This window comes from Scyliorhinus canicula, chromosome 12 (genome assembly GCF_902713615.1).
Source record: "Scyliorhinus canicula chromosome 12, sScyCan1.1, whole genome shotgun sequence".
NCBI lineage: Eukaryota > Metazoa > Chordata > Chondrichthyes > Carcharhiniformes > Scyliorhinidae > Scyliorhinus > Scyliorhinus canicula.
This window is the reverse complement of record NC_052157.1, coordinates 146,678,084-146,701,797: the sequence shown is the minus strand read 5'-3', so window position 1 is coordinate 146,701,797 and position 23,714 is coordinate 146,678,084. Positions and strand designations below refer to the sequence as shown.

The 23,714-nt window shown below is 48.8% G+C and overlaps 1 protein-coding gene across 1 annotated transcript in view; it reads left to right on the top strand.

The window, feature by feature from the left end:
• Positions 1–816: 816 nt before the first annotated feature.
• The window catches only part of LOC119974999 (ceramide synthase-like), a 39,645-nt gene continuing 16,747 nt past the window's right edge, over positions 817–23,714 (top strand). The window contains exons 1-4 of the mRNA XM_038814426.1: positions 817–1,063; positions 3,432–3,587; positions 9,420–9,748; positions 21,417–21,500. Of these exons, the coding sequence (XP_038670354.1) occupies positions 9,627–9,748; positions 21,417–21,500 (206 nt within the window). The 5' untranslated portion in view covers positions 817–1,063; positions 3,432–3,587; positions 9,420–9,626. The remainder of the gene's footprint in view (positions 1,064–3,431; positions 3,588–9,419; positions 9,749–21,416; positions 21,501–23,714) is intronic.

Genomic DNA, 23,714 nt, shown 5'->3' with positions numbered 1-23,714 from the left:
GGAGGCGAGCAATGTTCAGAAGTGGCGGGATTTAGCGAGGCAATTCCATAGTTTCGAACGCCGGCAGCTGAAGGCATGGCCATCAATGATGGAGTGACTAAAATCGAGGATGCACAGGAAGCCAGAATTGGAGGAGCACAGAAATCCTGGAGAGTTGTAAGGCTGGAAGAGGTTAACGAGGCAGGGCGGAGGCACCAGGATATGGAGGGCCTTGAACATAAAGAGAGGAATTTTAAAATCGAGACTGTCCTCTGGTCGGTAATTGTCGCAACTTCTGTTACCAGGGCAGGGTGGAAAAATGCTACCAATGTTCAGGCAATATACTTCCACATTGATACGCAATGAAGTACTTGTCTCGCTAGGGTAATTCCTACAGGTGAATCAACAAATGGGGATGAATCAGTTCCTTTTGGGAGCCACGGAACAAGTTGAGCATCCCGTACCTGCTCTAATATCGTCAGCTGCAGCCGAAACCAGACCGTTTTAAAATCTGCACAATGCTGGCAAGCTGCAAACCTTTAATGAGTGAGATACTGTAGTGACATTCCTCTTGTCTGATACACACTGGAGTAGTGAATCACAGGTATAATGCATCAGATGGAAAAACTGACTGGCAGGTTACTGTGCCCAGAGACAACCTGTGTAACTGGATTGGCAACATTGCTGAGTCACTCTGAGTATCCGCTGGTGTTTCTTCCACTCCCTCGTTGCTTCCAGCCATTGTAACTCCTCCCAGTTTCTTCCCGACGATGACACCGACAGGGAAAAACAGAAGCATGTTTTGTTCCACATCCAGGGAATAAAACAAAGGTTAAATCGGAACATCTTGCTTTAAAAAGATATGGACAGCGGTGGTGAGACTTCCTGTTTCTAATTTGAAACCAGTCAATTAACAGACTGCATGTTTTCACCTTTGGCTTCTCCTAGTCTCCAAGAGGCAAACATCTTACTTCCTGAAGCCTTTCCTGATATTGTGGGAATGGTGTCCCAGCGTGGCACTCGGACACAAACCTTGTTCCGATATTTAGAAAGTCTTGTACAGTACTCACTGTTACTATTGGTGGTGAGTATTTTGTTTTAAATGTATTTATTCAAAGTTTTTCAATCATTTTCCAAAACACTCCATAAAGGAAAATAATACAAAGAAAGAAGGGCAACATGCCAACCAAACAGAACAATTGAACCCTCTAAAACGATAAACAGTTTAACAAATTAACACCCAACTCAAAACAAAATGGGGCAAGCGCCCCTTTCAAAAGGGAAAATAAATCAGCCCCCCCCCCCCCCCCCCCCCCCCCCCCCGGTTGCTGCTGCTGTTGACCTCCACCTAACGTTTCGCGAGAAAGTCAAAGAACGGTTGCCACCGCCTGGAGAACCCCTGTAAGGACCCTCTCAAGGTAAACTTTATCTTCTCCAACCTGAGAAACCCCGCCATGTCACTGACCCAAGCCTCTACACTTGGGGGCTTCGCGTCCCTCCACATTAACAAGAGCCTTCTCCGGGCTACCAAGGAGGCAAAGGCCAGAACTCCGGCCTCTTTCGACTCCTGCATTCCCGGATCGTCCAATACCCCAAATATCGCTGTCCCCCAACTCGGTTTTACTCGAGGTGGTGAGTATTACAAGCAGCCTCGCCACAACCTTGTATATCTGAACATTGTAATTGCTCACACCTTATCATACATACACTTGGTCAGCGTCAGAATCACCCAGTGCTCCTGTATATCAGGGATCGACAGCCAAAACATGAATAACCTGGTTTCGGGGTGGTTTAGCACAGTGGGCTAAACAGCTGCCTTGTAATGCAGAACAAGGCCAGCAGCGTGGGTTCAGTTCCCCTACTGGCCTCCCCGAACAAGTGCCGGAATGTGGCGACTAGGGGCTTTTCACAGTAACTTCATTGAAGACTACTTGTGACAATAAACGATTATTATTAACCTGAAGGTGATGAACAATCAAAAAGATAAAAATGAAATAAAGAGAAATACTGCAAGAAGGAAAGGGAAATAGGTTGAGCGACAAAGAGGAGCCAAGAAGGAAGGTTAAGGGATAAACATCCCAAAATTAGATATTCTCATTATTATAACAGGGTGGGTGGCACGGTAGCACAGTGGTTAACACTGTTGCTTCACAGCGCCAGGGTCCCAGATTAGTCTCCTGGCTTGGGTCACTGTCTGTGCGGAGTCTGCACGTTCTCCCCGTGTCTGCGTGGGTTTCCTCCCACAAGTCCCAAAAGACGTGCTTGTTAGGTGAATTGGACATTCTGAATTCTCCCTCAGTGTACCCGAACAGGCGCCGGAATGTGGCAACTAGGGGCTTTTAGTAACTTCATTGCAGTGTTAATGTAAGCCTACTTGTGACAATAAAGATTATTATTATTAGATGAGGATGGGTCTAAATTGAGTGGAACACACTCATACTCTCTAGAGTTTGGAACGATGAGAGGTGATCTAAATGGGACCTATAAGATCCTTAGGAGTTTGACAAGATCGATCCCGAGAGGCTGTTTCCTCAGGCTACAGGCTAGAACTAGGGAGCGTACAATCACAGGATAAGGGGAGAGTCATTTTGGACTGTGTTGAGGGCAAATTTCCATTCAGAGGGTTGTGCTAAAAGCACCCAGGCCCTGGAACACAGAATTACTTTTTTAAAAAACATGACCACTGCAGTCAAACGCACTCTAACTGGGGTGGAGGGAAAAAATGTAGTGGGCCACATTCAAAAGTCCATTGACTTCGACAGGAATGGAAAATCCCCCCAGCGGGAGGGGCTGTAAATTTCTGCTGGCATGCCTGCTGATCACACTGTTTGGATTTGGTATGAGGGGTGTGGTGGCAGGGGTACTTTAATAACAAAACTCTTGTTGAGCAAACTTGAAATTAAAGAAAGGAAGGTTCCTTCCACCAAGTCCCAATCATCTACAGCCCAGTGTTGACTAACAACCTACATTGAACCCCAGGCAAGCAACGCCTCCAATTTTAAAGTTCTCATTCTTGTTTTCAAATCCCTCCATGGCCTCGCCCTTCCCTGTCTCTGTAGTGTCATCCTGCCCGTAAAACTATGCAATAAGGGCAGCACGGTGGCGCAGTGGGTTAGCACTGCAGCCTCACGGCGCCGAGGTCCCAGGTTCGATCCCGGCTCTGGGTCACTGTCCGTGTGGAGTTTGCACATTCTCCCCGTGTTTGTGTGGGTTTCACCCCCACAACCCAAAGATGTGCAGGGTAGGTGGATTGGACACGCTAAATTGCACTGTGAGGCAGCAGTGCTAAACACTGCGCCACCATGCCGCCCGACATGTCAAACCTGCAACGGGTTCCACTTCCCATATCCCACCCTTAAAAGGAATCCCCCCCCCCCCCTTTCGCGTAATGTAATTTTTGTCCCATTTTTAACCTGCCCCTTTCCGTACATCCCTATTTTCCTGTGATACAGTGAATGACCTGTAACTAGCGCATCGAGTGAAGGAAAGAATGGAATGACGGGCAGACTACACAGTGAGAAGAGAGAAGCGGCAGTGTTAATGGGCACAAAGCAGCCCTTGAGATTCATGTGCTGTGTGAGAAAGGTGGAGATGGAAATGGATTGGAGGTAAGTCAGACGAAGTTGGCAACAGGAGGAGTTTGGATTTGTGGGGGAACATGGAACCAGGAGACTTACCGCTGCACCATTTAATTTAGACGGTGGAATTTTTCAGTCAAGAAACCGCATCGCCAGATAAATATTAGTGGATCTGACCACAACACTCAAACTATTTAATCAAAGACTTACATTGAGATAACACTTTTCACAAACACCAGACGTCACAAAACACATTATAGCCAATGAAGTAGTTTTGAAGTGTAGTCACTGTTATGATATGGAAACAAGCTCACACAAACAACACTGCGATAATGACCAGATAATAACAGAATCCCTATAGTGCAGAATGCCCCCGCCCTATCCCCATAAAGCCACCTAACCTTTTTGGACACTAAGGGGCAATTTAGTATGGCCAATCCACCTATCCTGCACACCTTTGGACTGTGGGAGGAAACCGGAACACCCGGAGGAAACCCACGCAGACAAGGGGAGAACGTGCAGACTCCAGACAGTCACCCAAGCTCGGAATTGAAGCCAGGTCTTCCCATATCATGCATGTCTCAATAATAAATACCATCCTTGTGATTTATTGCAAGAGAGCAGACTTCAAGTTAAAATAGCAAACTGCAATTATTAAGTTGTGGCTGAAGAAGCACTTGTCTGTTCTATATCATGCATATCCTCTTCTGTATCATTTACAAATGTAATAAATAACTAGTATCCCAGAACTGTTTCCAGTGAAATACTGCTGGCTATATTTCCTAGGTAGAGCATTTTTCTTTATTGTCACCTTTCTCTTCTGTGACTGATTCCAATTCTCAATTCATTTAAGCAACTTTCTGAAAGTTTAGCCCAGCCTCACTTGATAAGCTTTGTGAAAAAAAAGAGTCAAAGAATCATGGTGGCATGGCAGGTGGCCATTCAGCCCATCCTACCTTCTCCTTGGGCATTCCCTTGGAGTCGAGGATGACTTGATTCCACACTACAAATGAGTTCTCGGGTGACTGAGGAATGCAATGGGCGACCTTCAGTCCTTGTCACAGGTGGGGGAGACGGTGGTTGGAGGAGCGGGTGGGTGGTGTAGGGTGAGTGGGGGGAACTAGATTGCCAGGCGCTCCTTTCACTGTCGACACCTGGCTTCAGCTTGCTCTCGGCAATGAAACACGGGGTGTTCAGCTCCTTTTCCTCCACTTCCGGATGGTCTTGGGCCAGGAATTCCCAGGTGTTGATGGGGTTGTTGACCCTTTTCAAGGAGGCTTTGAGTGTGCCCTTGAAGCGATGCCTCTACCCTCCTGTGGCTCGGCTTGCCATGTTGAAGCTCCGGGTAGAGAGCTTGTTTCCGGAGTCGCTTGTCAGGCATGCGGATAATGTGGCCCATCCAGCAGATCTGATCGGGTCCATTGAGCCAATGCTGGCTCTCTATAGTCAGCTCGGTAGTGTAGCCACCTGGGGTGGCCACGTCCCGATTTCAAAATGGACACTTGCAAAGAGTACAGGGAAAATTGGACAGTACTAGGAAAACAAGCAAGTGCAAGGTTTGCCTGTGGATTGGAACTTGCAGCTCCCAGACAGAACTGATACTACAAGCCATTAGCACAGTAAAGAGCTATCTCCGGGGACAAAAGAGAAACATTTCAGCAATCGGTACCAGGGCAGACTCCCCGGCGCCAGTGGAGACTAAAACAAAGGCAGGCCAACGGTCACCTAGAGCCCTCCCAGTGATCGAGGAACGACCCCTTTATTGGAGAGAATCAATACATATGATTGGGACATGGTCCAATTAATTGGGGCCAAGTTCAGGAACCGCCCAGAAAGGCGCGAAACCCTTTGGGGTATAAAGAAGAATCCCCAAAGACAGATCGCTCTCTTCTTCTTCACCTTCATTTTGGCCTTGGCTCTCAACGACGAGAGACCCGCCAAGCACCAGCCAAGTAAGTCTAAGGTCAATGCACGCTACGAGATAGGTGCTCCTAGCTACTATTCTATACCAGTTCGATGCCAGCAGCATCAAAATCAGGCAACGGCCATTGTTCCTCTGACTGAGGGGCACCCGAAGCTAAGTATAGGCTTTTAGTAATAGTTGTAGTTTAGTGAGTAGAGTTTGTGCATGAGTAATAATTGACTGTGTGTGTAAATAAACGTGCATTGATTTCAAACTTACTAACTGGTGTATCGAGTCTTTGATCAGTATTCGGTTTTGAACCTTGTGGTGGTATCAGAAAGATACCTGGCGACTCTTGAGCAAATGTAATTAAAACAGAGCAAATTAAGGAAAAGCATAATGAGCAACAGTAGCATAGTGGTTAGCACAGTTGCTTCACAGCTCCAGGGTCTCAGGTTCGATTCCCGGCTTGGGTCACTGTCTGTGCGGAGTCTGCACGTTCTCCCTGTGTCTGAATGGGCCTCTACCGGGTGCTCCGGTTTCTTCCCACAGTCCAAAGATGTGCAGGTTAGGTGGACTGGCCGTGATAAATTGCCCTTAGTGTCCAAAAAGGTTAGGTGGTGTTACTGGGTTACGGGGATAGGGTGGAGGTGTGTGCTTAAATGGGGTGCTCTTCCAAGGGCCGGTTCAGACTCAATGGGCCGAATGGCCTCCTTCTGCACTGTAAATTCTATGATTCTATGTAGAGTAATCCAGTTCCCTAGTCCTATCCCCACAGATCTGCACCTTTATTTCCCCTCGAGTGCTGATTCAATTAGGCAAGTAAACTACACTTATTGGATTGTCATTCTTCGCTAAGCCAGTTACCTTCTAAAATAATACCAGCACATTCTAATATTTATTTTTAAAAGCTCACAGGCTGTACCCTACATACCTGTGCTCTTTCAATGTTCCATTAAACACGTGCTTTAGCACATTTCCCAATATAGACATACGGTTAATCAAATTGTCATTACCAGGATTGTGTGGGTTTAAATTCAGGGACTGCATTTTCTTCAGGGAATACTCCAAATAAACTCTTAAAAAGAGCAGTCAAAGCAATTCTAATTTCGTCCTTAAATCCTTTGCCAATTTTATGAGCGAGGGCCTACCCAATTTATCGCTTCACGGATTTTGTGGATATCGCGAAATGTAGGATAATCCTTGAAATTGATCTGCGGAGTATTATTCAAAACTAAAGGTGAATTGCTGATAATGTGTGCGAGAAGTCCTCCGTGAGCACTGCGACATGCAAGCCTCCTTCTTTGTGTGACCTTTGAAAAGGAAATTGAGAAAGAACCCTCTCGGGATTAAGGATTCCTCTGCGTCAGCGAGCACGGAGTTTAAGGACGTCAACAAGAGTTTCCCCTGTTGGGTATTTCCATTGCGGTCATGGCCTGACTGAAGAGGGTGAGCAGACGAGCAGAGTGCTTGCGGACGTATATATGTTTATTGGGCTGGTTTCTCCGGCCCACCAGCCCCATGTTTCTCGGCACCGAGCGGATCGCAGGCCGGGGGGGGGGGTCTCCACTTCCGCCGCTTGTCAATGGGATTTCCCGTCGGAGCCACCTCACGCCACCAGGAAACCCGCCGGGCGCGAGCTGCCGCCGGGGAACAGAGAAGCGCAACGGCCGGAGTATTCCGGCCATTATACGCAGTGATGACCATCAATTCAGTCGAGGCAGTTTGTACCAAAGAACAGTGGCTTTAATCAACTAGATGTGTGCCAACCTGTAGCTCCTCCCACACTGAGAGCCTGTCTCAGATCGGCCGGTTATATACCTCCTCAGAGGGGCGGAGCCAACAGCAGCATCAACACAACAATTCAACAGCAACAGTAACAGCAACGACAGTAAGTATATACAATAGTGGATGTCGATGGCAATAGTAATAATAGAACAACAGTGAGTATATACAATAGCCATACGTGGCTCACCACACGCAGCACGTAATTATTGCCGGGAAAAGGCCGGGGAGATAGGAACAGACAGAAGGGGGCACATGTGATTTCAATGTGAAGGGTCAGCGCCATTAATGTATCAGAAGGTGGAGGAGATTCAGAAAAAGGAAAGGTTGCGTTGGGCTTTGGTGAGCCTTGCCTCGTGAAACCGTTCAGTTTTTGGCCAAGCTGTTAATCCACTGGGATCTCGCACCTGTGGGATGGCAGTTGGCCAAATAGATATTGTAACATTTTTACTGCAACACTAAAGCACTACATGTTCTCAGCCTAACACTTGCAGCATCTGATCAGACATCACTCATGGCTGGTCTGCATTGTACCGATAGGGCAATGAAATACTATTTGCTATTTATGCCCTGACAGACAAGGCAAGGTGTTTAGTTTCTTCATGATTTGAGCTGACCCCCTTAACCTGTGAGATATATCATTCGGCTTTCAGTTCACGCATAACTTTTTATTTACTGATCTCCGCGTGTGATATGCATCAATTAGCCACATTTATTGCAATTGACATTTGTATATAAACCTCGGGCTGATAAAAAAAAGAGCGAAAATGTAATTCAACACATAGGCCCTACCCTCCAATCGTCTCACAGCAGGTCAAGGGCAGCCACTGCGGAGTATTTGCAGCATTTTCTGTTATTCAATTGTGTGCCCTGTGCCTCCACCGGGGCAACATATTGACTAACAAATCTAAACACCCGGAAGAAAAACATTAATGATTATACATAAACATATTTTCAGACATTCACAGGGCGAGGGAGGGGGGTGGAGGGCAAGGTAACTAAAGGGAGCCAGAAGTGAGATAAATATTGGGACCGAAGGGAAGGACAAATAGTGGGGGGATGTAGGGGGAGATATTGGAGATATGGGGCAATATGGGGGTGGGGGATATAACGTGGAGATATGGGGATATATGGGGTGTGGGAAGGGGGATATTGGGAGAGATATGGGGGTGGGGGAGATATGGGGGCAGGGATGGGGAGATATGGGTTGGGGGAGATATGGGGGTGGGGATGGGGGATATTGGGGGTATATGAGGGGTGGGGGTAGATATGGGGTGGAGGAATATATGGGGATGGGGAGATATGGAGTGGAGTATGGGGGAGATATGGGGCAGGGATAGGGAGATATGGGGTTGGGGGAGATATATGGGGGGTGGGGGTGGAGGAATATATGGGGATGGGGAGATATGGGGGTGGAGTATGAAGGAGATATGGGGCAGGGATGGGGAGATATGGGGTTGGGGAGATATATGGGGGGTGGGGGTGGAGGAATATATGGGAATGGGGAGATATGGGGCAGGGATGGGGAAGATATGGGGGATATATGGGGGTGGGGGTGGAGGAATATATGGGGATGGGGAGATATGGGGGTGGAGTATGGGGGAGATATGGGGCAGGGATGGGGGAGATATGGGGTTGGGAGAGATATGGGGTGGAGATGGGGGATATATGGGGGGTGGGGGTAGATATGGGGTGGAGGAATATATGGGGATGGGGGAGATATGGGGGTTGGGGAGGGGGATATATGGGGGGTGGGGTGGAGGAATATATGGGATGGGGAGATATGGGGGTGGAGGATGGGGGAGATATGGAGCTGATGTGGGGATATGGAGGGGGGGGGGGGTGTGTTGGCAAGGGGGTTTCATTCATTCCAACCAGCGAAGACAGGTGGTCTGGGAGGAATGAACCCCCTCAGGGGTTTGCTGACCATTTTCCAGTGGGCGTGTGGGGCAGCTTTCCATTGATTTGGGATTCAGGATTTTGCCCTCCAAGAGAGGAAGGGGGAAGACCTGGGATTGACATAAAATATAAATTAGCCAGGCTTTAGATCGACCTGGACCGATTTCAATCTGAGAAAGCAAAAAAAAATGAGGATACTGTATCCTGAGGCAGGTTTGACCTGTTTGTCTTAATTAGTTTGTACTCATAACATTTCTCTCTCTCTCTCGTTTCAGAGAGTTTGGTGACTTGGTGGCAATGCGAGCAGGAGGAGGTGTGGATCTCGTCTGAGCGTCAGGTTTTTGTGGGGGGTGTGGAAGAGGGAGCTGCCAGTGTGGTTAAGCTGGGTGCTTCCCCCAGCAAGGAAAGGGACACACACACACACACACAGGCACAGACAGAGCAGCAACAGCCAGGGCAAGGAGGGGAAACTGAACTCCAACATGTGGCACCTCCTGCTGCTGGGCTCTCTCTTTTTCCCCGGTCTCTTCATCCTCGCCCGGAGATTCCTGCAGGCAAACTTCCCGACTCTAACAGAGGGAGACATCGTCACCATCAGCGTCAGGTAAACCAGCGGCGGCGCCGTTCACTTGTAATGGCTCGCCAGACTTCTGCTTCTTCTTGTGTGTCTGCAGCACCGAGACCTGGAAACCTGCTGTACTTTCTCTCCCCCCCAGTCATTCGCCAGCCACCCTGGGCTGCCTCTCTCCCTCACCCCCGGCAGAGTGTCTGGTCACCCCCCCCTCCTCCACCCTGTCAACCTCCCATAGTATCTGACAAAGTTTTCCAAAGTTGTTGCCTGCAGCGTGATTTGATGGACTCATCGTGCCTTCTTACCACTGACCAGAACTTTTGCCCTCTTGTGACCAAACTCTTTATAACTCTTTTGGGCAAACTCTTTTGAATCCTTTTCGTGCAAACTCTTTTTTGCCCACCCCTCTTGTTCTGTGTGGAAGGCTCACCTGGACTCGAAACCTTTTAAACTCCTGTCTTTCTCTCTCTCTCTCTCTCCCCCAGATGCTTTTGCTAGACCAACCAGCACTTTCTGTTTTTTATTATCCCTTTCATTCCCCTTTGTGGCACGTTGATAATAATAATCTTTATTGGAACATAGAACATACGGAGCAGAAGGAGGCCATTCGGCCCATCGAGTCTGCACCGACCCACTTAAGCCCTCACTTCCACCCTATCCCCATAGCCCAATAACCCCACCTTACCTTTTTGATCACTAAGGGCAATTTATCATGGTCAATCCACCAAACCTGCACACCTTTGGACTGTGGGAGGAAACCGGAGCACACCCGGAGGAAACCCACGCAGACACGGGGAGAACGTGCAGTCTCCACACAGACAGTGACCCAGTGGGGAATCGAACCTGGGACCCTGGCGCTGTGAAGCCACAGTGCAATCCACTTGTGCTATCGTGCTGCCCTTGTCACGAGTAGGCTTAAATGAACACTGTAATGAAGTTACTGTGAAACGCCCTGAGTCGCCACACTCCGGCGCCTATTCGGGTACATAGAGGGAGAATTAAGAATGTCCAATTCACCTGACAAGCTCATGTTCGGGATATGTGGAAAGAAACGTGCAGACTCCGCACAGACAGTGACCCAAGCCGTGAATCGAACCCGCGTCCCTGGCGCTATGAAGCAACCATGCATGTTTCCACTTATCTTAACTATTCTAACTCCTCTGGTCCATTCCCTCCCCACCTACATCCGGGATTCCTCTGATGCACTGCGTCATATTGACAGCTTCCAGTTCGCGGGCCCTAACCGCATTCTATTCACCATGGATGTGCAATCTCCTTACACCTCCATCCCACACCAGGACGGCCTGAGAGTTCTTCACTTCTTTCTCGAAAAGAGGCCCGGACAATTCCCATCCACCACCACTCTCCTCCGCCTGGCTGAACTCGTTCTATCTCTCAACAACTTCTCCTTTAACTCATCCCACTTTCTCCAAATCAAAGGTGTAGCAGTGGGTACCCACATGGGTCCCAGCAACGCTTGTCTTTTTATGGGGTATGTGGAACATTCCTTGTTCCAGGCCTATCCGGGCCCCCTCCCACAACTCCTTTACCGATACATTGATGACTATTTTGGTGCTGCGTCATGTTCTTGCCCAGACCTGGGAACATTCATCAACTTCGCTTCCAGTTTCCACCCCTCCATCACTTTCACCTGGTCCATCTCAGACACCTCCCTTCCCTTCCTTAATCTTTCTGTCTCCATTTCCGGCAATAGACTGTCCACTAATATCCACTACAAGCCCACTGACTCCCACAGCTATCTGGACTACAGCTCTTCACACCCTACACCCTGTAAGGACTCCATCCCTTCCTCTCAACTCCTTCGCCTCCGTCGCATTTGTTCCGATGACGTAACTTTCCAAAATGGTGCTTCGAAAATGTGTTTTCTCTTCCTCAACCGTGATTTCCCACCTACAGTTGTTGACAGGGCCCTCAACAGTGTGCGGTCCATCTCCCGCGCCACTACCCTCGCCCCCTCCCTTCCCTCCCAGAACAAGGATAGAGTCGCCCTCGTTCTCACATTTCATCCCACCAGCCTCTGTATGCAAAGCATAATCCTCCACCATTTTCGCCAACTCCAGCGTGATGCCACCACCAAACACATCTTCCCTTCACTCCCTCTGTCAGCATTCCGCAGAGACCGTTCCCTCCGAGACAATCTAGTCCACTCCTCCACCATACCCAGTACCTTTCCCATCACCCATGGCACCTTCCCATGCAATCGCAGAAGGTGTAACACCTGCCCCTTTACCTCTTCCATGCTTAACATCCCAGGCCCAAAACACTCATTCCAGGTTAAGCAGCGTTTCACTTGCCTCTCTTCCAATTTGGTCTACTGCATTCGCTGCTCCCAATGTGGTCCCCTCTATATCGGAGAGACCAAACACAGACTGGGCGATCGCTTTGCTGAGCATCTTCGGTCTGTTGCTTGCCATTTTAAAAAGACCCTGCTCCCATGCCCACATGTCTGTTCTTGGCCTGCTGCAATGCTCCAGTGAAGCTCAACGCAAACTGGAGAAACAATATCTCATCTTCCGGTTAGGCAACGCTACTGCCTTCCGGCCTGAACAGCGAATTCACAACTTCAGATGATCAGCCCCACCTCGACCCATTTGTTTTCATCCCATTTCACTTTAACTGTCTTTTACCATTTCTTTCTTTCTTAATATATATTTAAACATCCCCCCAAATCTTATCCACCTTTCCTTAACCTTTCTCCTCTTTGTTTCCCCCTTCCCCTCCCCCCACATCTACAGTTCACCCTCTGACATTAGTTTATCTGCTGTTTGACCTTTCACATCTTTTGTTCTCTCTGGGGACTGCCATTAACACTCTTTCCTCTTGGTTTCTGTGGCCATCAGCACCCGGTTTCCCTGAGTTTCTGTGGCTATGACTCATCTTTCATTCTCACTCCACAGTATAAATATTTCCCAATTTCTCTGTCTCTTAGTTTTGACAAAGAGTCATCGGACTCGAACATTAGCTCTTTACTCTCCCTACAGATGCTGCCAGACCTGCTGAGATTTTCCAGCATTTTCTCTTTCGTTTCAGATTCCAGCATCCGCAGTAATTTGCTTTTATCCAGTGCTAACCACTGTGCTACCGTGCCACTCCTGTTTTGTTTACAAGTTCAGAATTTCAACGGGCAGCACGGTGACGCAATGGTTAGCATTGCTGCCTCGTGGCGCCGAGGTCCCAGGTTCGATCCCGGCTCTGGATCACTGTCCGTGTGGAGTTTGCACAATCTCCCCGTGTCTGCGTGGGTTTCGCCCCCACAACCCAAAGATGTGCAGGGTAGGTGGATTGGCCAGGCTAAATTGCCCTTTAATTGGAAAAAATAAATTGGGTACTCTAAATTTATTTTTTAAAATAAGAATTTTGACAGAAAACAAATAACCCATCCTTTCGGTGTGCTGAGTATTTTGGACATACTGAGGAAATGGGGAAGCCATCCTTTGATTCTCTCTTCAAAGTTATATCACCAAATCTAGTCCCCTAACGACCCCCCCCGGCCCGTAATGAACCGGACCGTAGAGCAACTCGAGCAGTGCAGTTCAGGAAGGCTCCATGTCGGATCCAGGTTGGGTGGGTGGCACTGTTGAGCCCATGAGGTGGCTTCTGTTGGTTTCATGCTCCAAGGGGGTCTGGTCTGGCCGCTGGGACTTTCACTGTTGTTCTGTTTGCCTTTATGACTGCTGTAAGAAGTCTGACAACACCAGGTTAAAGTCCAACAGGTTTGTTTCAAACACTAGCTTTCGGAGCACTGCTCCTTCCTCGGGTGAATGATTGCTGACCTCGGCTCTCCTGCCTGGCCCTCTGGGATCGGACTCTGTGCCGTGCGCCTGCTGGCAGGAGGGCATTGATTTCTGCTCAGCCCACAGCTTTGTGCCTTCATCAGCAATTCCTGCCCTCAGCCTGGGACACAAAGGTCAGCTCCGAGAACAAAGAGCGGCTGGCGTAGAAGCTGGAGCTGGGCCCAGAGAGATGTTCTATCAAAAGCAAAAGGGGGAATGGATTGGGTAGGAGGTCAGAGACGGTTGTGGAGGGGCAGTTAATGTGGTTGGTCTGTTGAACTTGTTTTTGTAAGCTGAGTGGTGCCAGTGGCAATACACTTACCTTGGTGTCAAAAGGGCAACGTATTTCAGCCCTAATCTACGCACCTAATCGAGGCTGACATTGTGGTTCACTGCACAGGCGCTGTATTGCCAGAGAAGTTTTTGGATGAAATGCTAACTAAACTGAAGCCCCATCTCCCAGCTGAGATGAGCATAAAGATGCAACCAACTCTTGGGGAATCATCTGGTGTCCTGGTCAATATTATGCCCATCAACCACACCATTAAAATCACACTGCTGTGTGTGGGATCTTGCTCTGTCCAAATTGGCTCACAACCTTTGCCTACTCTCCAATTGTCCGTAAAACGCAGTGCGGTGCCTTGAGCATGTGTGAGCGGGGGAAGGGGGGACTTCAAAAGGTGATCAACCGTGAAAAAGTGTATTGTTTTAAATGTCCCTGTATATCGGAAGTGCATGTGACTATTGGATTTGCTTCCACTGCCTTTTAAGAATTAGAGAGTGGAAGGTGAGCACAGACTGCGACAGGACTAGTGGAAGAACGCGGAGGGGGAGTTTCCTCAGAGCTGCTCCAACTTGCTGAAGTAAACGTTGGCTGTGTGGTGGAAATTCTGTTTCTGTGGCAGTAACTGGCAATCCTGCGCACTTCCAGCAGAAATTATAGTAGCTGAACAGGTATTAAGTTGATTAGAAATAATAACAGGAATAGCTCTCTAGCCTTCACGGGCAGCCATTAAATTAGGGTTGACGATGGCCTTAACTCACTTTCCTGCCTGAACGTGTTCAGCTCCATCACCACCCCCCCCCCCCCCCCCCCCCAACACTCCATAACCCTTGACTCCCTTGCGATCCAAAGTCCTGTACAGCTCCAGAACAAATTTATGGCCTTTAACAAATGAATTATTACAAGTGTGGAGTCACAGTTCTTCAGGATTGTTTGGGAACTTTCATTTCATTAATTGTTCTCGGTAGCAAAAGTTATGGGAGATCAACCGGTATGTTCTAATAAATTGCTGTGCTCTAAGGTCCAATACAATGAATAACATGACCACAGTTTACACAGATTTAATCTCAGAATCGCAGAATTGTTTCAGTGTGGAAGGAGGCCATTCGGTCCATCGTGGTCTGCACTAGCTCGCTGAATGAGCATGCGGACTCCGTGCCATTCTTTTACTTTTCCCCCCCGAATCTTTCACATTACCAAGACAGTAAGAGCTGCAAAAAGGAATACAAAAGAAACTTGACGGAGATCAAGATTATTACAAAATGTCCTTACAATTATATTGGAGGAAAAAACGATATCAAGGGTAATATGGGCCTTATAGAAACAGATGGAATCAAATGTTCCTCTTTACATGATGAGATGCAGGTAAAACTTGCACATAACTTGTCATTTCGATTCGAATTACCCTGATAGTGATGAGATCATTAATTACTGTCAATCGACCTCCCCGGCATTGAAAATTAATTATTACAATTGTGGAGTCTCTTTCTTCAGGGGTTTAAATTACTTTCACTTTTAAAAAGTTTCCCTCTTCCATCTATTTCTCTCTTTCAATCCAGTCTATCTTTCCCTCTCTTTATTTTTCTGATTTGATCATTCATTCGTTTACCCAATCTAGTCTGTACTTCCTTCCTAGATCTCGTAGTGGTAATTTCACAAACCTTCAATCTGATGGCTTTAATAGAGAGGCACAAATACTTGTCCTTTGGTACTTGTAGAATGGGAAGGGGGGGTGGTGAGGGATAGGAGAAAATTGCGCTGGCACCAATATCAATAAAACAAAACCTCCCAAGAAAAAAAAGAGAAAAGGAATCATGAATTGCCCATGGTCACCTTGACATATATAGTCCAACCCCCCCCCCTAATATTCAAGGCCATCCAATCCCCGAAAGTGTACTGTCACTGATACCCATGAATTGTAGACACCCACAGATTCCTCACCTCCACTTCCTCTTGTAGACTCCTCCCCCAGCCTCGGTTCCTTCCCCCAACCTTTCACCCGCTAGGCTCATCCAGGCTCCGATGGCCGCAGCCCCTCCCCCCACCTCACTCCCATTCACTGGCTGGCTTAAACCGGCCAGTATGGAGGCCCCCGCCCGGGTCTCCTTCCCCTTGCCCAGTCCCAGGAAAACAAGAAATCCCTTTAGCACACAACTCCCGCAATCACACCCAAGCCCCAAAGAACCATCATTGCAAATGAAAGTCCCATCTCTTTCCTTGTCCAAATATATACAGCATTGACTCATTTAGTACATACACCAACACGCAGTGAAAAAATAAAGTTACATGAGGCTACATCGGTACACGACCATTTCTCAATTCTGCCACAGTCCTTCTGCATTCGCAAACTCCTCCACCGCTTCCGCCGTCCCAAAATAAAAGTCCTTGGATTTGTAGGTCACCCCCAACTTAGCTGGATACACTATGCCGCACTGCACCTTGCTGATGTACAGTGCCTTCTTCACCCGGCTGAAGGCCGCCCGCCTCTTCACCAGCTCCACCATAAAGTCCTGGTATATATGTCTACCAGCTCCAACCCACTGCACCACCCGTTTTCTGCTTTGCCCAGCACAGGACCATTCCTTCACGCTGTACCTACGGAAACACACAGTTACTACTCTTGGCGGCTCACTCGCCTTTGGTATAGGACTCCATGACCTATGAGCCCGATCCAGTTCGTATCGAGAGGGATCGTGCCCCTCCCCCAATAGCTCTGCCAACATCGTGGCAAAATACTCCGTCGGCCTCGGGCCTTCCACCCCTTCGGGCAGACCCACGATTCTCGGATTCTGTCGTCTGGATCTGTTTTCCAGCTCTTCTGTTTTGGCTGGCAGACCCTTGTTGGTCTCTATCACCCTCCGCAACTCCTTCCCCATCGAGGTGAGTTAATCACTGTGCTGCGATAATGCCTCTTCCACTTCCTTCAGTGTCTCACCTTGCTCCCACACCTCCGCCACTACGCTAGATACCGCCACCCTCACCGGGGCAATCGCCTCCTCCACTAGCACTTTCAATACTGCCCCCATCTCCTACTTCATCGCTTCCATGTGCTTTGTGAATTGTTTTTCATGTTCCACAGCCATCACCTTGGTCATTTCTTCTGCCCTGAGCGATGCGGCCTCCTCTGGTGCCCCAGCCTTCGCTTTCCTTACAGTTCCTGCGCTGACTTTTCCACTCACCGGCGGACTTTCTTTGACCCCCTTTCTCACGGCCGTTGTTTTCCCAAACTTGGACATTTCCCCTCACGGTGCCTTCTTACAGCTTTTTCAGCCTCCGCTGCCCTCGGGACCGGACGTTAAAACCCCAAAAATTCTCTAACCGAGCGGGAGCCCTCCAACGTGCGGCTGCCTGCTTCCCGCCATCACCGGAAGTCCCAAAGGTTAGAACTTTGGCGCAACTGGTACAATCATATTTTTTCTAATATCATCTTCCACATGTTATTGCCTGGTGCGCTTTGGAATCTTTCCTTCCTTCCAGCACCCGGGTGAGTGGGGTGATTGCCACTTTTAAGCGAGGAGGCTCTAACTCCTATTACGATCCGGGACCAGACCCCAACAGTGGCTCAGTTACAGGACAGAAACCCCAATATTTATTTTTAATTTTGTAAGACAGGGAGGAAAGGATGTCTCGCTCCCGGAGTGATTTCATGCAAAATGGGGGTGTGGTATATTAAAACAAACTTTATTACTCAACACAGAATTAAAATATCTTTAATATCACACAATAAAGCAGCTCAAAATTACCCTTTAAACAACGCTAATCGGTAGTGACACAATAATCCTTTTAAAAAATAAATTTAGAGTACCCAATAATTTTTTCCAATTAAGGGCCAATTTAGCACGGCCAATTCACCTAACCTGCACATCTCTTTATTTGGGTTGTGGGGGCGAAACCCACGCAGACACGGGGAGAATGTGCAAACTCCACACGGACAGTGACCCAGGGCCGGGATTCGAACCTGGGTCCTCAGCGCCGTAGGCAGCAATGCTAACCACTATACCACCGTGCTGCCCACACAATAACCCTTAACTGGTTGCGATAGTGGGCGGCGTGAGTCTTGACCAGAACCCGGGAGGGATCTACCGAGTAGTGTGCATATCGTACTGAAAATAAAACTACGTTTCTTTATTTTACTTGGGGTGGACTTCCCGTGTCCTTATTAAAAGTTCCTTCGGGGCAGCACGGTGGCGCAGTGGGTTAGCCCTGCTGCCTATGGCGCTGAGGTCCCAGGTTTGATCCCGGCTCTCCGTAGCCCGATGCTGAAATTGGGAATGGCGATCGGGCGGAGAATGGCTCCCGACGCCGGATTTGGGGCAGGCACTGAGTTGACGCCGGGTCGCGATGCTCCGCCCCTCCGAATCGGTGTCATCGGGACTCGCGTCGCGCGCTGTCGCATTCCCGTTGGTGTCTGACCCACCCGAGATTCTCCGCCTCCGATGGGCCGGGTTCTCGACGGCGCGGGCCACGTGTGGTCCCAGTGGACGGGAGCCTGGCGTGCCGGCCGTGGAGAGAGCGAGAGAGGGTGTGCGGACGGTGTACAGTGCCGCCAAACCCGACCGAGATTCGTGCCGCTGGCCGGGGCGGCTTCCGCCAGGGCTGGGGGAGTGGTGGGGGGTGGGCAGGAGGTGGGCTGTGGGTTGGGGTGGGCGAGTACGCAATACAGCACAGGCGCTGCTACCGGTGCGTGTGTGGGGGCGTAGGTGTTCGTGCGACTGCAGCTTATCAGCCCTGTGCAGCATGGGACCCAGCGATTCTCCAAGCGGCTTCCGCATGTTCCGCGGGTGTTTCACGCGGCGCCGGTGCTAGCCCCTCGTCGGTACCGGAATCGCAACTTCTCACCGATTTTCCCGTCGGGAAAAACCACGGATCCTTGGTTGGGGTCGGCACCTAGCCCCAGGAACGGAGAATCCAGCGCTATATTTTTTTTTTAATTTAAAAGGTGGCCATGAGTGTTGGTATGGCTAAAAGGAGCTTAATTTGAAGAGTAAACGCGCAGAAACCCTCACCAGCTTGCTATTTCGACCCAGGGACAGTTTTTAGGCACCAGCTTTCAGCAGGGTTTTAAAAACAAAATTAGCAGGTGACGCAGTGGTTAGCACTGCTGCCTCACGGCACCGAGGACCTGGGTTCAATCCCGGCACTGGGTCACTGACCGTGTGGAGTTTGCACATTCTCCCCGTGTCTGCATGGGTTTCACCCCCACAACCCAAAGATGTGCAGGTTGGGTGGATTGGCCACGCTAAATTGCCCCTTAATTGGGAAAAAAAATAATTGGGTAATCTAAATTTATTTATTTCATAACTTTTAAATTCGCATTAGACCGCAAAAAACTGGATTTACGCGGGAGGCATTCCGTGCTGAAAATTATCTGATTTTTTTGTGTTAGTTTGGTTGTTTCTGGGTAAACGGGCTTGAGGGTTGTTGCCATGGCAGAAAACCAGAGTGTTTCACCCAAGAGTCTCGTCACTGTTATTCAGCAGCAAAAAAATGCGACAAGTGTGATGTGACTCAGCCGCCAGGTTTCACTCGAGCCTCCCAGAGAATTAGTCATAGAATTAAAAAATGACAGTATTGTGAAAGGTTTTCCAAGAACTGTGGAAAAAGACGATCAGTAGAATCCTCTGTGAAATTCACACTGTGCATCTATCTTTAAAAACGCAAGGAAGGGCTACATGTGGCGCAGCGGTTAGCACTGGGACTGCGGCGCTGAGGACCCGGGTTCGATCCCGGCCACGGGTCACTGTCTGTGTGGAGTTTGCGCATGATCACCGTGTCTGTGTGGGTCTCACCCCCACAACCCAAAGATGTGCAGGTTAGGCGGATTGGCCACGCTAAATTGCCCCTTAATTGGAGAAAAAATAATTGAGTACTCTAAATTTTAAAAAAAGCAACTTTTTGTACTCCTTACTCTAAAGAAGCAGCCAATTGAAAATTGGGCCGCTCGTGCCTCCTGAAATGTTCTGAAAATGGGGGGGGGGGTGCTGCGCAGTGAAGGGTCAGGTTTGCAAATCTTTTGAATGGCCGATTAATCGAAATTTGGGAGGAAATGTAGGTGGCGGCCGCATTGTCTAAATTAACCTGCCTCAGGCAAGTAAGAAGTCTTACAACACCAGGTTAAAGTCCAACAGGTTTGTTTCAAACACTAGCTTTCGGAGCACTGCTCCTTCCTCAGGTGAATGAAGAGGTATGTTCCAGAAACATATATATAGACAAAGTCAAAGATGCCAGACAATGCTTAGAATGCGAGCATTTGCAGGTAATTAAGTCTTTACAGATCCAGAGACCCGGGGTAACTCCAAGTTAAAGAGGTGTGAATTGTCTCAAGCCAGGACAGTTGGTAGGATTTCGCCAGTCCAGGCCAGATGGTGGGGGATGAATGTAATGCAACATGAATCCAAGGTCCCGGTTGAGGCCGTACTCATGTGCGCGGAACGTGGCTATGAGTTTATGCTCGGCGATTTTGCGTTGTCGTGCGTCCTGAAGGCCGCCTTGGAGAACGCTTACTCGGAGATTAGAGGCTAAACGCCGACACCTCCACATCATGCCTCAGGCAAGAGGGCGGGTTTGCCCTTGAGCTCACGTGGGCCATCATGGGTCTTTGCTTGAAGGAAGAGGTTGTTAGCATTTTCCCGCGTTGACCTACAATATGATTTCCCTCCGTTACACACGACCCTCGACCGACAGGGCAGCTCCAGGGTGGGTTGACGTCCCCTCCAGGATTGGCCTGGAGTTTCCCAAGACACCGTTCTGTGCAATCCTGGCGGAAGATCAGGAGAGAGAGGGAGGAAACTGGAGGAAACCCACGCAGACACGGGGAGAAAGTGCAAACTCCACACAGTCACCCAAGGCCAAGAATTGAACCCAGGACCCAGGCGCTGTCAGGTAGCAGTGCTAACCACTGTGCCACCATGTCGGCCAATGGCGGATGGCTTGAGGGCGAATGGGTTACTCCTGTTGTTAAGCCCAATGTTCCTATGTCCCATATTCATAAGGGAATACCGGACCAGTCCACCAGACGACAAGATAGAGTTTATAAATCATCAGGAGCTGTTGAATCTTGGCGAACATGAAGTGGTTTGAGACTCTCGCCAAACATTCCTTCATCATTCAATTTGCAACTTTTGCAGGGCAGCACGGTGGCCTAGTGGTTAGCACAACCGCCTCACGGCGCTGAGGTCGCAGGTTCGATCCCGGCTCTGGGTCACTGTCCGTGCGGAGTTTGCTCATTCTCCCTGTGTCTGCGTGGGTTTCGCCCCCACAACCCAAAAATGTGCAGAGTAGGTGGATTGGCCACGCTAAATTGCCCCTTAATTGGAAAAAATAATTGGGTACTCTAAATTTTTTTTTTTTTAAATTTGCAACTTTTGCTGAGCCGGGCCACGATGCACCTTGAATACTTTTATTTCACTCTCATTCCATGTGCCAGTTCTTCGGCTGAAGCAGGAAACGATCTTGTGACCGGGGCAGCTTTGGTTTGGGTCTTGCCTGTGATGCAGCGGTAGTGGTAGCAGCGCAGTAAATAAACAAATGTCTATTCCTGACCAGGAACAGAATTCACTGATGCATTTTACTTCCGCCTCCTCTGGGTTGAATAATGATTTCCATATTTTGTTTTAAATCACAGGTTAGTTTCCTCTGTGCAAGCTATGATGGCCGTCTTCGCCGGTTTTACAATCACATCCTCCTGCAAGCATGTGATGAAAGACAGGTAGAAAGCTCTGTTGCATTTTGTACGACCGTTACGCGAGTTCAGATATTAGACATGCTTACTGCCACGACGGTAAGGTGGCCGATTATATAAAGCGTACAGCAACAGAAATAGACCCCAGCAATCTATTCTGGCATGAACGTCCTGTCCAAGCACCTCTATCTAACTCTAATCTAACACAACCTTGTACTCTTTCCTTCCTTATAGCCTTTCGAGCGTCTGTTTTAGTTCCACATTCTTGCCACTCGATGAGTAAAGATGTTTCTTTACTCAAGATGCTGCAGCACGGTAGCATTGTGGTTAGCACAATGGCTTCACAGCGTCAGGGTCCCAGGTTCGATTCGCGGCTTGGGTCACTGTCTGTGCGGAGTCTGCACGTTCTCCCCGTGTGTGCCTGGGTTTCCTCCGGGTGCTCCGGTTTCCTCCCACAGTCCAGTGATGCGCAGGTTAGGTGGATTGGCCGTGCCAAATTGCCCTTAGGTTAGATGGGGTTGCAGGGTTATGGGGATAGGGTGGAGGTGTGGGGTTAAGTAGGGTGCTCTTTCCAAGAGCTGGTGCAGACTCGATGGGCCGAATGGCCTCCTTCTGCACTGTAAATTCTATGAATTCTGTATTCCCAATTTCATCTCGAGGAGACTCACATAGATGGTCTGCAGTCCACCGGTGGAAACACTGTCTACTCTATCAACTCCTTTCAGAATGAGGGTAGCAGCCATTTCTCTCGCCGCAGTGTTCACGGCTCTGTCTCTTTGTTTTCGAGGAAGGAACAGCTGTGGGAGCTGCCCTTTCACTTTCTATGACGCACTCGCGAACAAAGAGGAAGACTCATTTTTTAAAAAGTGGCGGTTAGAGAACCTTGCCTGCAGAGCGCTAAAAAAAAAACCATTGTAAACAATCCAGTTCAAAGCACTCAGCCTCCTAGCCATACACCTTTCTTGAATACTTCAAAAAGCATTGAAATTGACTGTGTGAGAAGCACTTAAAAGGTTTCCACCACTTCAAAGGCACAAAACTTTCACCTTCAGCTCACAGATCTTTAAACCTTTGCATACTGACAGACTTTTAAAAGGAGTTAGAGGTGCAGGTGAGAACATTTCACTTTATTATGACGGATGTGTGTATATGAGACAATGAGTAATGGTCTGAATGGTATAGGGGTACAAATGTCACATTTGCACCGTATTATGGGAAACCTGTAATGGTTACTTGCTGACTATCTGTTTAATGGGTTTAAAGGCTGCAGGTGAGAACAGCCAAAGGATCCCCATCCCGAGGAAGACCCCCCCCCCCCCCCCCCCCCCCCCCAGACCTGAGCCCCTCCAGCCCAGCACAAGGACACCTTGACCTCCACATCCCAGACAAGCCATTGTTGGGAGGGTACCTATCAAGTTGCCACCCCCGTCATAATCTTTGGTCTAGGTATTGGCAAAGCAAACCATCAGAGGAGCAGCATTGCGTGTGCCTGTAAATAAGTATTCACATTCTCCCCATAACTAACCACAAAGCTCCATTGTAAACACTGACTGTCTGGTGTGGTAAAACAGCCCCATGACACACCTTCGCTGCCCTTGCGCAAGCAAGCGCAATTGCCCAACCGCTGAACAGACTCACGAGAATGGATTTCACATAAAGCTATACTTGTTTAGACAAGCAGAAATGATGACTCTGGGCATTGTGAACAAATATTTTATGGAGACAAACACACTTCTGAAAGGCGTACGGACCCCTGGGCTTTATAAGTAGAGAAAGAGAGTACAAAAGCAGGGGTGAGCAGGTATGGTGAGCCTTTATAAAGAACTGACTTGTCCTCAATTGGAGTAATGTGTCCATGTGGTGGCTTTTCAGAGGGTGCAGCAAAGACTGATGAGATTGGTTCCAGGACTGAGGGACATCGGTTATCTGGATAGGTTGGTGAAGCTAGAATTGTTCCCCTTTAGTGAAGGGAAGGTTATGAATAGATTTGATGGAGGTGTTCAAAGTAACAGACAGTCCGTCAGATTAGTCGGGGGGGAAAAAAATCTTCCCATTGGTCAGAAGGGTTGAGAAGCGGAGAGCGCCGATTTAAGGAGAACGGCAAAAAGAAAAGCAGATGTCACTGCTGCCTCACGGCGCCGAGGATTCAGGTTCGATCCCGGTCCCAGGTCACTGTCGGTGTAGAGTTTGCACATTCTCCCCCTGTCTACGTGGGTTTCACCCCTCACAACCCAAAAAGAT